A 15,579-nucleotide genomic window follows, 5' to 3' on the forward strand; every position below is an offset into this window, starting at 1 on the left:
CCCTCCTTACTACCCATCACCAGTCTATCCCATTCTCCAACCTCCCTCCCGTCTGAAGCCCTCAGTTTGTTTCTCAGAGTCCATAGTCTCTCATGCTTCATTCCCCCTTCTGATTATCCCCCCTTTCTTTATCCCTTTCTTCCCCTACCGATCTTCCTAGTTCTTATGTTCCATAGATGAGAGAAATCATATGATAATTGTCTTTCTCTGCTTGACTTATTTCACTTAGCATTATCTCCTCCAGTGCCGTCCATGTTGCAGCAAATGTTGAGAACTCGTTCTTTCTGATAGCTGAGTAATATTCCATCGTATATATGGACCATAACTTCTTAATCCCGTCATCTGTTGAAGGGCATCTCGGTTCCTTCCACGATTTAGCTATTGTGGACAATGCTGCTATGAACATTGGGGTGCATATGGCCCTTCTCTTCACTACATCTGTATCTTTGGGGTAAACACCCAGTAGTGCAATGGCTGGGTCATAGGGTAGCTCAATTTTTAACTTTTTGAGGGACCTCCACACTGTTTTCCAGAGTGGCTGTACCAACTTGCATTCCCACCAACAATGTAGGAGGGATCCCCTTTCTCCACATCCTCTCCAGCAATTGTTGTTTCTTGCCTTGTCAATTTTTGCCATTCTAACTGTCGTAAGGTGGTATCTTAGTGTGGTTTTGATTTGAATTTCCCTGATGGCTGATGATTTTGAACATTTTTTCATGTGTCTGTTAGCCATTTGTATGTCTTCATTGGTAAAGTGTCTGTTCATATCTTCTGCCCATTTTATGATTTGTTTATTTGTTTCTCCGTATTGAGTTTGAGAAGTTCTTTGTAGATCTTGGATACCAGTCTTTTATCTGTCGTATCATTTGCAAATATATTCTCCCATTCCGTGGGCTGCCTCTTAGTTTTTTTGACTGTTTCCTTGGCTGTGCAGAAGCTTTTTATCTTGATGAAGTCCCACACGTTCATTTTATCTTTTGTTTCTCTTGCCTTTGGAGATGTGTCATGAAAAAGGTTGCTGTGGCCGATGTCGTAGAGGTTGCTGTCTCCTCTAGGATTTTGATGGATTCCTGTCTCACATTGAAGTCTTTCATCCATTTGGAGTTTATCTTTGTGTACGGTGTGAGAGAGTGGTCAAGTTTCATTTTTTTGCATGTAGCTGTCCAATTTTCTCAGCACCATTTATTGAAGAGACTGTCTTTTTTCCACTGGATATTTTTTCTGGTTTGTCAAAGATTAGTTGCCCAAAGAGCCGCGGGTCCATTTCTGGGTTCTCTATTCTGTTCCATTGGTCTATGTGTCTGTTTTTGTGCCAGTACCATGCTGTCTTTGTGATCACAGCTTTGTAGTACAGCTTGAAATCCGGCAATGTGATGCCCCCATTTTGTTTTTCCTTTTCAGCAGTTCCTTGGCAATTCGGGTCCTTTTCTGGTTCCATACAAATTTAAGGACTATTTGTTCCAGTTCTTTGAAAAATGTCATCGGTATTTTGATCGGGATAGCATTGAAAGTGTAGATTGCTCTGGGTAGCATGGACATTTTAACTATGTTAATTATTCCGATCCATGAGCATGGAATATTTTTCCATCTTTTTGTGTCTTCTTCAATGTCTTTCAAGAGTGATTTATAGTTTCTAGAATATAGATCCTTTACGTCTCTGGTTAAGTTAATTCCAAGGTAACGTATGGTTTTTGGTGCTAGTGTAAATGGGATGGATTCCCTAATTTCTCTTTCTTCAGTCTCATTATTCGTGTATAGAAATGCAACTGATTTCTGAGAGTTTCTGTTTTTAATATTTTTTTGATACCAGTCCTTTTTCAGTTTTATGTGTTGCAAATAATCTTCTCCCATTTTGTGGCATATCTTTTCATTTCCTTTGTGGTGTCTTTTGACACATTTTTCTTTTTCACTAGTTGAATTTTTCACTTACTTCCTTTTAGAAAGCTTTTTTTTTGTTTGTTTAGGAAAAGTTTCCTTGGCCAGAAGTTGAAGACATTTTCCTCTGTTATCTAAAAAAATGTTTTACGGTTTTTGCCTTCATATTTAGTTATTTAAACCAGTTGGAACTCATTTTTGAGTGTGTGAGATAGGAAGTAGGGGTCCACTTTTATTTTTATCCATATAGACCCCCAGTTGTTGCAACATCATATTTTGAAAAGGCTATCGTTTCTCTCTTGATCCAAAAAGCCACCTTATGGGGTGTCTGGCTGGCTTAGTCAGGAGAGCCTGCAACTCTTGATCTCAGGTTTGTGAGTTTGAGCTCCACATTGGGAGTAGAGATTATTATAATAATAATAATAATAACAAAAATAACAAAATGAAAATGTTAAAAAAAAGGCATTTCTAGGGGAACCTAGGTGGCTCAGATGGTTAAGTGTCTGCCTTTGGCTCGGGTCATGATCTCAGGGTCCTGGGATCAAACCCCAAGTCAGGTTCCCTGCTCAGTGGGGCTCTGCTTCTCCTTCCTCTGCTGCTCCTCCTGGTTGTGCTCTCTCATGCTCTCACACTCTTTCTCTCTGTCAAATAAATAAATAAAATCTTTTTAAAAAGCCACTTCTATCATGTATGAGAAGTTTTTATATATGCTTAGGTTTGTTTGAGCTCTGTATTCCATTTCATTTGTCTATTTGCTTATCTCTGTGCTAGTGCCACAGTGTCTGCACTCTAGCTTTATATTAAGTTTTGCTATGTGTATCTCTGTGCTAGTACCACAGTGTCTGCACTCTAGCTTTATATTAAGTTTTGCTATGTGTAGGACAAGTCGTCTTTATCCTTTTTCATCAAGATAACCAAGAATGTCTTGGTTATCTTGATATTTTGTATTTCTGTATCAGATGTAGAGCCGGCTTGTCAACTTCCACAAAAAAATGTGTCGAGATACATTTGAGATTGCATTTAATCTATATATCAATTTAGGGAGAACCAACATTTCTGTAATCTTGGTCTTACAGTCCATGAGCATAGTATATTTCTTCACTGCAGATCTTCTTTGGTGTCTCTCAATAAACATTTTATAATTTTCTCTGTAGGCTAACCAATACTATTTTTAGAAAAGTGGGAGTAGGGAGGACAAAAGGGGAAGAATACTCGAAAGTGACAAAGAAGGACAAACTTCACTGATAGGGTCAGAAATTGAAAAGGCAGCATATACAATTCATACTGATATTTTTTCCTACTCTGAGTTTTCATTGATGAAATAAGATGAATAAGGTCTGAGGATCTAATGTATAATGTGGTGACTATAGTTGATAACACTGTATTGTATAATCGAAATTTGCTAAGAGAGTAGAACTTAAATGTTGTAATCAAAAAAAAAAAGTAAATGCATGTGTGGCGATAGAGGTGTTAACTTGGGGAAATTCTTTAACGATGTACAATATATATCAAATCATCACATTGCACACTTTAAATATCTTACAATTTTTTCAGTAGAGAAAAAGAATAGAAAAATGCAAGTTAAACTATATTAAGATTTTAAAAACCCATTTTTATTTTCTTTGAGTCCTTAACCATATCCCTAAACACTCAGCTGATGACCTCATTTCCTATTGTTAGAAGATGTTGGCTGTGCATCTAGAGCACTTTTAATTTTCTATTTGTGGTGTGTCTCCCATCACAGAATTTCTTATCTGTCCATTCTTTGTCCCTAATCTGAGGAAGGAATATGTCTATGAGGAAGAAGTCCAGTGCTAATCTCTCCATGAGTAGTCTGATTCCAGGAGAGTTGGGATAGTTGCAATTATAGGTTCTTTCCTACCTGGAGTATTCCTTTGCATTCCCCACAGTCCACCAATGACAGAGACCCCAGAATAATGATGCCCAGGTTTCTACTAGAAAAGTATAACACAAAAATAATTGTTATATTCTCCTAGCTACATCATTTATGAAATGAGGCTTTTGTTGCTTTGACAGATAAGGCCACTCTTTTATCTGAGCTTCTCTGACCTTCTCCTGGGGATATGCTGGCTCATTGAAGCACTTCTTTATGGAACTTCAGCAGCCAATAAGGATGTTGTCTGCTATAACTTGCAAGCAGTTGGACAGGTGAGTGGTACTAGATTGTGACTGTATCTTGTAAGACAGGTATACTCAGACCTAAATAGAAAACAAAGATACTCCATCTTGGTAAGTTGGACCCTTTTGTTTATTGTTACACTTTGAAACAATAGCTCTTAATGTTTTACCATTTTAAAGAACACTACTTGTTTATTATAGAAAGTGTAGAAAATTCAGAGAAGAAAAATGATACTTAAAATCACCCATAATCACCCACATAATATTTTATATGTATTATATATCTTTCCAGCCTTTTTCTCTGTAGGAATATGCATTTTAAAACAAATAAAATAACACATTAATACTTTTTGTAATTTGCTTTTATTTTTCAACATATTGTGAGTATATTTCCATGTAATGAAACATTCTTTAACAACATCTTTTGAGGGGCTCCTGGGTGGCTCATCCATTATGTGTCTGCCTTCGGCTCAGGTCATGGGGTCCCGGGATAGAGCCCCGCATTGGGCTCCCTGCTTGGCGGGAAGCCTGCTTCTCCTTCTCACACTTCCCTTGCTTGTATTCCCTCTCTCGCTGTCTCTCTCTGTCAAATAAATAAATAAAATCTTGAAAACAAAAACAAGAAAACCCCCAAACATCTTTTGAGATTAATGCATGGTTTTTTATTAAAAGAATATAATAAGCATTGGCTTAAATTGGGAAATACTACAGATCATCACGTATGGATTGTAGATCTTTCACAGATTTTGTCAGTGGATTAATCCACACAGTACCATCTGTATATAATGTTTCTTATATTTCTCAGACTTGCTATGCGAAAAAGTAGAGGTTAAAATGCCATCTGTACTCACTGCTACATGTTTCCTTTGAGATTTGTTACTAGAGGGAATATTTCTTTCAATTTATTTATTTATTTAGATTTTATTTATTTATTTGACAGAGAAAGAGACAGCCAGCGAGAGAGGGACTACAAGCAGGGGGAGTGGGAGAGGAAGAAGCAGGCTTCCCAGCGGAGCAGGGATCCCGATGTGGGGCTCGATCCCAGGATCCCGGGGTCACGCCCTGAGCCGAAGGCAGACACTTAACATCTGAGCCAGTCAGGCGCCCCTATTTCTTTCAATTTAGTAGGAAAATAATAACATGTAAATGGTGGTATGAAATCCATATGCTAAAAATAATAACATGTAATTGGTGGTATGAAATCCATATACCAATATATGTTAACTATCTCATATGAATTTTAGTATCATAGAAACATAGTTTATTTAACCCTCCTAATATCTTATAAATTGAGTAACACTCTATTGTTTTATCAGCTAAGGAAATAATATAGTTTTGGAAGTAAAAAAAAATCTGCATAGAATTCTGGACCCAGTTAACTTTGTAACCTTAGGCAAATACTTAATAATTTCTGAACTTAAGTCTTCTAGTCTGTAAAATGGGCATTAATAATATTTACCTTGTGCTTGGCATAGGTATGATTAATGTTACTTTCTTTTTTTTACAACTTTATTTGGCTATACATGCAATAAACGACTTATTTATTTATTTAATTTTTGAAATATTTTATTTATTTATTTGAGAGAGAGGGAGAAAGCATGAGCGGAGGGAGGGAAGGCAGAGAAAGAGGGAGAAGCAGACACCTCCACTGAGCAGGAGCCCAACGTGAGGCTCAATCCCAGGACCCCAAGATCATGACCCAAGCCAAAGGCAGATACTTTACTGACTGAGCCTCCTGGCTGCCCCTACACAACAATATTTAAAGTGTACAATTTTATCATTTTTAATATATGTATACCCCTATCAAATCATTACCACAATTAAGATAACAAACATTTCTATTTCCATCACCTCCCAAAATCATTTCAAGTTTATATTCCTTTACCTCATGGAGCATATGAATTATAATAGTTGCTTTTAAAAATTTTTGTTGGATATTTCCAGTATCTGCTATTTCATGTCTTCTCCCATGATAATGGGTGACAAATTTCTGTTCTTTGTGTGTCAAGTAATTTAGGATTTCATCTTGGACATTGTGAATGCTATGTAGCATAGACTCTGGGTTCTTTTATAATTCTCTGAAGAATGCTAATGTTTTTGTTTAGCAGACAGTCAACCTGATTAGGTTTAGAATGTGAATTTCTTTTTTTTTTTTTTTAAGATTTTATTTATTTATTCGAGAGAGAGAGAGCACGAGGGCGTGGGAGGACTGGAGGGAGATCATCATATCCCTTTTGAGCAGGGAGCCTGATGTAGGACTCAATCCTGGGACTCCAGGATCATGACCGACCCAAAGCCAGTCACTTAACCAATTGAGCCACCCAGGTGCCCTAGAATGTGAATTTCTTTTCATCATTTTTAGGTTCAAGTTCTCTAAGCCTAGTTCTCTAAGCCTTAGCTATGCTGGTTTTGGGCTGTCATTTGCATGCATGCAGTGGTTAGGTTGAGACTTATATGGCATCATACATAGAATCAGGACATCTGCTTTCCTGGCTCTGTCACTTTTGGGATTCTGCCCAAACTTCCTGCCTGAAGGAGGACATTCTCTGGTTTATGTGGCCTAAAACATAGGTTTCTATTGGAGTTTTAGGTGCCTTCATTGAGAAGCACTATGATTGGGATGCACACTTGAGGAAAAGCTGTAAGAAAGCAAGAGAGAAAAGTTTGGGAAACTCACTGTTGTGCAGTTTGCTTCTCCATATTTGATTCCTTTGTTTGATTTTTACTTTTCAGTCTTTGAGTAGTTAACTTTTATATTTTTCCCAGAGGTTTTTTTTTTTTTTTTTTTTTTTTTGTAATCAATAAGAGGGATGGGCTGTAGAGAGCTAAAACACACTAGCTTATTTTGTTTTATTTATTTATTTATTTATTTAGAGAGAAAGAGCACATGAATGGGGGAGGCGCCCCAGAGAGAGAGAATCTTAAGCAGGCTCCATGCTCACCTCAGAGTCTGATGCGGGGCTTGATCTCATGACCCTGAGATCATGACCTGAGGTGAAATTAAGAGTCGATACTTAACCAACTGAGCCATCCAGGCACCCTAGCTTTATTTTTTAAATTGTGGTAAAGTGTATAATCATAACTTATATAGCATGGCATATCTTCTTACCCTTATAAATTTAAATTATTTTTGTATTTTTATTAAAATGCACTTCTGGTAGGCAACATATATTTAGGTCTTAGTATTTTATCCAGTCCAACAATCTCTGCCTTTAAATTGTGGTTTTTAGGCCACTGACACTTAATTTGATTGTACTGTTTTATTTGAATCTATCATTTTGTTCTTTGTTTTCAGTTCTGTTTTTTTTTTTTTGTTCCCTTTTCTTCCTTTTTCTGTCTTCTTTGGATTAATATACTATTTTTATTACTACCTTTTATCTCTGTTGTTGGCTTGTTTGCTAAAACCCTTTCTTGCGTTACTTTAGTGGTTATGTTACAGGGTTCATAGTATACATTTTAACTTATCATAGTTGAAGTGATATATCTCTTCATGTATAGGGTGAGAATCTTCCAATGGAATACTTTAGTTTCTCCTCTACTGGCCTTTATGCTATTTTCATGTTTTTTTATATGTATACTATTAAGCTCACAATATATTTTTATATTTGCTCAGTTAATTATCATTACAGAGATTTAAATAATACAAAAATCTTTTATACTTACTGTTTCCAATGTTCTTCATTCTTTTGTGTAGACTCAGATTTTTTTAGTGATACCATTTTTCTTCTGCCTGAAGCATACTCTTTAACATTTCTTATGTTGTGGATCTGCTTTTGTATGTTTGAAAATGTCTGTTTTGCCTTTGTGTTTGGGAATATATTTGCTGGGTATAGACTTCTAGATTGAGAAAATTTTAGTACTTTAACATATTGCTTCACTGTCTTTTTGCTTGAGCTGTTTCCTTTAAGAAGTCTGATACTATATCTTTGTTCCTTTCTGCATCTTTTTTTTCTCTGGATGCTTTTAAGATATTCTATTAAAAATGAATAATTTGGGATACCTAGATGGCTCAGCTGGTTAAGCATCTGCCTTCAGCTCAAGTCATGATCCCAGAGTCCTGGGATCCAGTCCTACATCAGGCTCCTTGGTCAGCAAGGAGCCTCCTCCCCCTGCCTGCTGTTCCCCCTGCTTGTGCGTGCGCGTGCTCTTTCTCTCTGACAAATAAATAAAATCTTTTAAAAAATGAATAATTTGATTATGATGGGCCTTGCTGTCATTTTCTTCATATCTTTTCCTTGGGATTAATTGAGCTTTCGGATTTATGAGTTTATAGTCTTCATCAAATTTGGAAAGCTTTTGCCCATTATTTCTTCAAATATGTTTTCTATTTCCCTTTTCCTCACCACTTGCACTCCTTTCAGGCATCCTGTTACCTAGATATATAATGCTGCTTGAAGCTTTCCCACAGTTCATTGATGCTTTTTCAGTTTTTGGATTCTTTTTTTTTTTTGCTTTGTTTTTCGTTTTAGATATTTTGTATTGTTATGCTTTCATTAGTCATTTCTTCAGTGTCTAATCTGTATATATTTTTACTTCATCCATTGTGGTTTTTATGTTTATCAGCTCAAATAGGGTCTTTAAAAATATCTTCCATGTTTCTACTTATTAAAAATATGGAATAGGATATAATAACTGTTTTATTATCTTTTACTGCTAATTCTTTTTTTTTTTTAAGATTTTATTTATTTATTTGACAGTGAGAGACAGTGAGAGAGGGAACACAAGCAAGGGGAATGTGAGAGGGAGAAGCAGGCTTCCCGCCGAGCAGGGAGCCCAATGCGGGGCTCGATCCTAGGACCCTGGGATCATGACCTGAGCCAAAGGCAGACGCTTAATGGCTGAGCCACCCAGGCGCCCCTTTTTTCTGCTAATTCTAATATCCGTTTCAGTTTTGGGTAGGTTTCAGTTGATTGATTTTTCTCCGCTGGATGGGTCATGTTTTCCTCCCTCTTTGCATCTAATCTTTTATTGGATGTAAGACACTGTGAATTTTATTTTTGGTGTGTACTAGATATTTCTGTATACCTATAACCATTCTTGAATTTTATCCTTGGATGCAGATAAGTTACTTAGAGATAGTTTGAATCTCTCAGATCTTGCTTTTATGATTTTTTAGTTAGTTCTGGAGTGATGCTTAGTCTCAGGCTAATTATTTCTTACAACTGAGCCAAGGCCTTCCCGAGTACTCTACCTTATGTCCTGTTGAATTATCAGTTTTTTGAATCTTAGTGGTAGGAACTATTTTTGGCCCTATGTGAACTCTAGATACTGTTCTGTAATACTTTTAGATAGTTCTTTCAGCTTTGGATAGTTCCCTTATACACATGCAGCAATTAGTACTTGGCTGAATACTCCAGGAAAATCCTCTGCAAATATCCAGGGTGCCCTGAGCAGCTCTTTCCTCTCCAGCACTCTGTTCTATGAACTCTAGCAGCCTCAGTTTTCTTTGATTCTCATCTCTAACTCCTCAACTCAGAGTTTGCCAAGCTCAGCCTCAGTTTTTTCTTCCTGTACTACAGCATGGAAACTCTCTTTAGAAAGTAATCTGAGGTAGGGGTGCCTGGGTGGCTCTGTTGGTTAAGTGGCCAGCTCTTGATTTTGGCTCAGGTCATGATCTCGTGGTTGTGAGAGCAAGCCCCCCATCTGGCTCTGTGCTCAGAGTGGCGTCTGCTTGAGATTCTCTCCCTCTCCTTCTGCCCTGCCCCGCCTCACGGGGATGCACACTTTCTCTGTCTCTCAAATAAATAAATCTTAAAAAAAAAAAAAGTAAGTAAGCTGAGGTAGTTCTATGGCTCATCTCATGTTTCCCATGTTTCAGAGATCACTGACTTTGTTATCTGATGTCTAGTGTCTTGAAGCTGTTGTTTGAAATGTTTTGTCTGTCTTTTTTGTTTGTTTTCCAAGAAGATAAATCAAGTTCTTGTTATTCCATCTTGGCCAGAAGTAGAAGTGCATAAGTAAAGTTTGGGACTGAGAATATGCTCAAAAAATTTCAGCGTTTGTATATTCAGGGTTAACTTGGAGGTTTTAGGGGAATATATTATTTAAATAATTCTCAATAAAAATCTAAGTTATTCTTTAGAACAGAAAAATGTCTAGAGTGTTTCACTTTAATGTTTCATTTTCCCTATTGTCTTCCCTCCTGATAAACTTTGCCAGCTTGGAGGGAAAAAAATACTATTTAACTTGGGTCTTTTCTTAATATTAAGACACACAATTCATTTGAATGGTCAATTGGTCCATTTATTCAACTTTGGGAGAGAATGAGATATAGGTATCCCTGACTTTTCAAAAGTTTGTGTTATACCTCTTTGCTTTTATGAAAGACGTGCAGAGTACCTGTTCTTGCTAACCAAAAGAAATCCAAAGAAGATTTTGGCCTTTGTGGAAAAAGGCGAAAAGCAAAAATAGCATTCAGTGCTATTTTGCAGCAAGCCATTATAGAGGCAATATGTTCCCCAACCAGCGAATGGCACCACCAAGCTCTTTCCCCAGGAATACACTCAACATCAAGCTGCCATAACTTTGAACTGTATATGTGAGCATCTGTGCTTTATCTCAATTTATTTTGTACATCCAGTAGAAGATATTTCCATTAGCAAGGGTATCAGAAATGGCAATCATTACTGCATTGTTTTGCTGTTGAGAATCCGTATGATTTTGAGGAAGTCATTTGATTTTTATGACAATCATTATTGCTAGTTGAATATAATTAAGGATACAGATGAATAGCCAGATAAAGAGATACATAAGTTCAAAAGGGTCCTGAATGCAGGAGCTTCTGTCCCTGTGGAGCTGGATGTGTTTATCAGCCCAGAAGCTTTCTGAACCCTGCAGTTTAGAGTTTTTTATGGAGGCTTCATCTTGTAGGCATGATCAATTTTTTTTAGCAACATATGACTTTATTTTTACTTTATATCCAATAAATTTGGTACATTGATCTACCAAATTCTAGTCTTTTTTTATTATAATAATATTTTTTTATTATATTATGTTAGTCACCATACAGTACATCCCTGGTTTTTTATGTAAAGTTCGATGATTCATTAGTTGCGTAGAACACCCAGTGCACTATGCAATACGTGCCCTCCTTACTACCCATCACCACCCTATCCCATTCCCCCACCCCCTCCCCTCTGAAGCCCTCAGTTTGTTTCTCAGAGTCCATAGGCATGATCAATTTTTAATTCAATCTCTAGCCTTTCTCCTCACCCTGGGGGATGGGATGTAGGGCTGAAAATTCTAAGTCTCAAGTCATGGTTTGATCTTTCTGGTAATCAGCCTCTATCCTAAAGCTATCCAGGAGCCCACCAAGTATCATCTCATTAGAACAAAAGGTACTCTTATCACCCAGGAAATGTCAAGGGATTTAGGAGCTCTGTGTAAGATGCTCCTATCATTCTCATCACTCAGGAAATTCCAAGGGTTTTAGGAGTGCTGTGTCAGGAACTAGGGGGGCAGATACCAGACATATATTTATTATGTCACAAGAGCAAACCCAAACTTGGTTCTTCTATCTCTTTCTCTCCATGTTACTGGAGAATCCTGGTACTTAGTTAAATACTCTTTAGAGACCTGGAGACTAAAAAATACATTATTTCCCTAAACAAGGAACAATTTCATTTGCTAGCTTTTCTACATTAAGATTTTTTATACTTTATAAAATGAACACATGTTCTTGATAAAAATTGAAACACATTTTTGCATACCTGGGGTTTCCAAATGAAAAGTAAAAGTTCACCTCCTTTTTCTACCCCTGACTTTCACAGTTCAACCAGTTAAGATTAAATGTCTCTGGTTTTCAAAATTCCCCTGTAACTGGCTCTTGAGAAAAAAATTGGGAGTGGGTGGAGGCCGGGCACTCTGTTTGCACAAGCAGATGAAGAGGTCCTAGATTTTCCAAGAGTCATAGTAACGAAAGGGCTAGTCACCTGATCTAAACAAACAAGATATCCAAGTTCCTTAATTTAGATTTCCAGTTTCATTCTTTGAACAGGGAAACCCCTTTAGAAAAAAAATTTTTGAAAACAAGTGCCAAGATTTTTAGAACATAGTTAATAGTTATTAATTATTCCCACTGAAGCAGGGTGAAAGAAAATGGGCTTAAGCAGTAGTAGGAAAATATTTAGTTTGGGTAGAAACCTTGAGGATTGTTATGCAGGAATAAATCATTAGGGTCAGTTTGGTGTTTCCCTGTTAAATGTGTTTGTAATTTTCGTCCATGTAAAATGGATTTGCCAGGTGATGCAACAGATAAGGGGATCACTGGTTCCTAGACTTCAGGGTTTTACAAATGAGTGAAACTAAAGAAAAAAAATGTGAGTTGTCATACTGTTGCTATTTTGCTTAATTAAGAATACTTTTAAACAACTACTACCTAATTTCATAAAAGGAATAAAATTCATAATAAAAAACTAGGCAAAATATAATCTCAGACTAGAGCATGGACTCTTTAAATTAGTAGATTTAACTATATGAAAAATTTAATTACATCACCTGTGTTTTTCTCAATATTTCTGAGACCAATGCCTATTTTATCAGGGATCACCACTGATTTTCAAACTGGCATTTGGACATTATTGCACTATATGGGCTTTCACAGCTCTTTCCAGGTTTCAGATGTTAAAGCTTCAGGACGTGTGGCTTTTTTATTTTGTTTTGAGCTTTTCCTTCTCTACTGGGGTGGGTGTGGGATGCAACTTAGAATCAGGCTTATTCCTCTCTTATGATATTACTTTATTATGTGCCTGGAGTTTCTGAGTTCTTGCCTGATTTAGATCATGAACAGAATTTTGTAGGAGACCCAGAGCTGGTCAGGGGTGAACACTGGCTCACTACAGCTCTGGTGCTTTTAGGTGTCTTCAATGAACTGGAACAGAAGAAATCAATCATTTACCAAGAGCTAGTCATTCGTTCTGGAACTTACCTGAGAAGCAAAGTGAGTTTTAGAACTAGGCCATCAGAAATAATTTCATTCTTTGATTAATTAATGGAGATGTGGGATTTTCCAAGTGCTATTTTTTTTGTGAACTCAGCCAACCCTTCAATAGATGTTACCGTGCCACCGTAACGTTCAAATCAGAAGGCTTTGTCTGGCCTATAGCATTTGGCTCTGAAAGATGGAATCTGATCCATAATCTAAGATGCTGAGAATTTTTAATTCTGTTAGATGATTAGATCTACACCAAGAAGATTAATTTGATTGTATATGATTGTCCCCCAGATCAATCTCGGGATCAGGAACAAATTCCATGCTTTTTTCTGAGGGGCCTAGGAGTATTGCTATGCTAATATTTCTGTTTATCAGAGGTAACTGCTATGGAGAAATAAGGGAAAATGACAGTGCCAGACACTGTCCCTGTCTGCTTCCCTATTTACTTTTGACTATTCTAATGTTTATTTTGACATAGGTTGAAGTGTCAGCAGTCACCTTTTCTTAGTGCATGAACCAGGTTTCATTTCCTAGAAGAATATGCTAGTCACATACTTTAGAGGCACCCGTTTGGATTGCAGATGACATGAAGTTTGTGGCTTGGAGTTAAAACATAGAGTTTGGAGTCAAAGAGATCTGGGTTTAAATCCCAGCTCTGGTACCTATTAGCTGTGTGATTTTTAAGCAAGTTAATTTTACTAAGTCTTAGTTTCCCTGTGTAAGATATGAATGATGATAGGATTCTTAGGACTGTCATGAATATTAAATTCGGTAAAAATGTAAAGAGCTTGCCCTTAGTGTGAACTATTGTTGTTCTTGTTATTTTTGGAGGTAAAATAGGATGTCTGCTGATCTCCTTAAGAACAGAACTCACCTTACTTTCTAAATCTGTCTGGTAGAAAGCAGTCTATTAAAAATATCCTCTTATCTAGGATTTGACTTGACGATATTTTCTTGTTAATATATTCTCACTGCCTCTCTGACCTTTTGGACTTAGCCTGCCTAACTCCAAGGCCTAAATTTTACAGTGGCTGGGGGTTTGTATGACATTATTATTGTGATTTTTAGGGTCTTTTATTGGTTTAAATATAATAGGAGCTCAAATAAACTTTTACTAATTGATAGTTGACCTCTCTGGATTTAATTTCATGCTTAAAGTCACTAAGCCCTTCTGTATGGGTAGATTTCTGATGCTAGCCCACTTCAGCTAGCTTTTATCTCTTTTAGCCATGGTATACTAACCAACATCTGATTAATGCCATGGCACCATGTCTGATCTGTGACAGAACAGATTTGTGTCATAATCAATCCCCTTTGTTAAGGGTAAGTACTCCTAACAACAACAGCAAAAATCCCTTGTGCCCTAAGTCCATGTAACAGTAGCTTTACCTGAACTGTTAAGTATTTTGGGACATCTGGAGTCTACTTTAGAGTGGCATTCTCTCACCTTCTTTTCTGTTGCAAAAGAAAAGAGACAAGAACCCATTTTCTTTGTAGACGAGAACCCATTTTCTTTGTTCAAAATGTCATCTGACAGTATTTTTATACTAGATTGTTCTCAATTTCTATTTTCTGTGATAAGCTTGAGCTGCCGTCTTTTCAAGACAATTTTACAAGTAGAAAACCACATTTGAAATTTAGGTATCTTCATTTTTTAAAGAGTGAACTAAATAAGCTATTGAGATCTTGTTTATTCTCAGGATTCAAAAAAAAAAAAAAAAAAAAGGTCTGGTTGAAAACCGAGACTCTGGAGTTATCTTTTGGATCTGTTTTAGACTGGTGTAGGGGATATTTGGGGCACATAAATTCTTACATTAATTTTTTACTAATTTAATAATAGAAGTAAACTTGTTTCTGCCACTTAACAGACCTTAAATAAGTCACGGTAAAATACTAGTTTTGGTTTTCTCATCACAAAAATAGGATGAAATGTCAGAATATATGTAAAAGTACTTTTAAGTTATAAAATATTATACAAATATAAGGTTGAATAAAAGTTTCTTATTCATCTTCCCTATTATAAATTCTTCTTTATGCATGGTAGTCATTCAGTAACTGTTTGTCTCACTGGGATCTTAGGAGGATAAAGATGATGAATTTGATGAGTTGTGATTGCCTCAAAAGAATACAAAGTAGTTAGGTTGATAAATTTATTTTATTTTTTAAAAGATTTTATTTATTCATTTGGGAGAGAGAGACAGAGAGAGCACAAGTAGGGGGAGAAGAAGAGGGAGAGGGAGAAAAAGACTCCCCACCAGGCTGGGAGCCTGACATGGGGCTTAATCCCAACACCTGGAGATCATGACCTGAGCCCAAGGCAGAGGCTTAACCATCTGAGCCACCCAGGTGCCCCAAAGGATAATAAATTTATAATTAGTCACCTCTGTTTGATATTGAAGAATGTTAACATTAGTCATAGTCATCAAGGTTATTAACAACAGTACTCTCAGGCTTTAACAAATTTTTAAATCTGAAAGCTGCAAGAAATGTCCAATTTAGAATGTTTATGTATTGGGGAGGAAAAAAGATGGCGGAAGAGTAGGGAACCCTTTTTCAGCTGGTCCCCTGAATCAAGCTGGATATCTAGACCATCCTGAACACTCACGAAATCAGCCTGAGACGCAAGAAGGTAC

General features: G+C 36.7%; 1 protein-coding gene across 6 annotated transcripts in view; it reads left to right on the forward strand.

Annotated features, from left to right (window-relative positions):
- TMEM116 (transmembrane protein 116) overlaps window positions 1-15,579 on the forward strand; it is a 148,226-nt gene that overhangs the window by 5,310 nt on the left and 127,337 nt on the right. For all 6 annotated transcript variants that reach the window (XM_045776741.2, XM_045776733.2, XM_087857349.1 and 3 more), the window contains exon 4: window positions 3,913-4,044. In XM_045776741.2, coding sequence (XP_045632697.2) covers window positions 3,913-4,044 — 132 coding nt within the window. The remainder of the gene's footprint in view (window positions 1-3,912; window positions 4,045-15,579) is intronic.

Source organism: Ursus americanus, chromosome 30, assembly GCF_024610735.1.
Source record: "Ursus americanus isolate L20-20 chromosome 30, mUrsAme1.1.p, whole genome shotgun sequence".
Classification (NCBI taxonomy): domain Eukaryota; kingdom Metazoa; phylum Chordata; class Mammalia; order Carnivora; family Ursidae; genus Ursus; species Ursus americanus.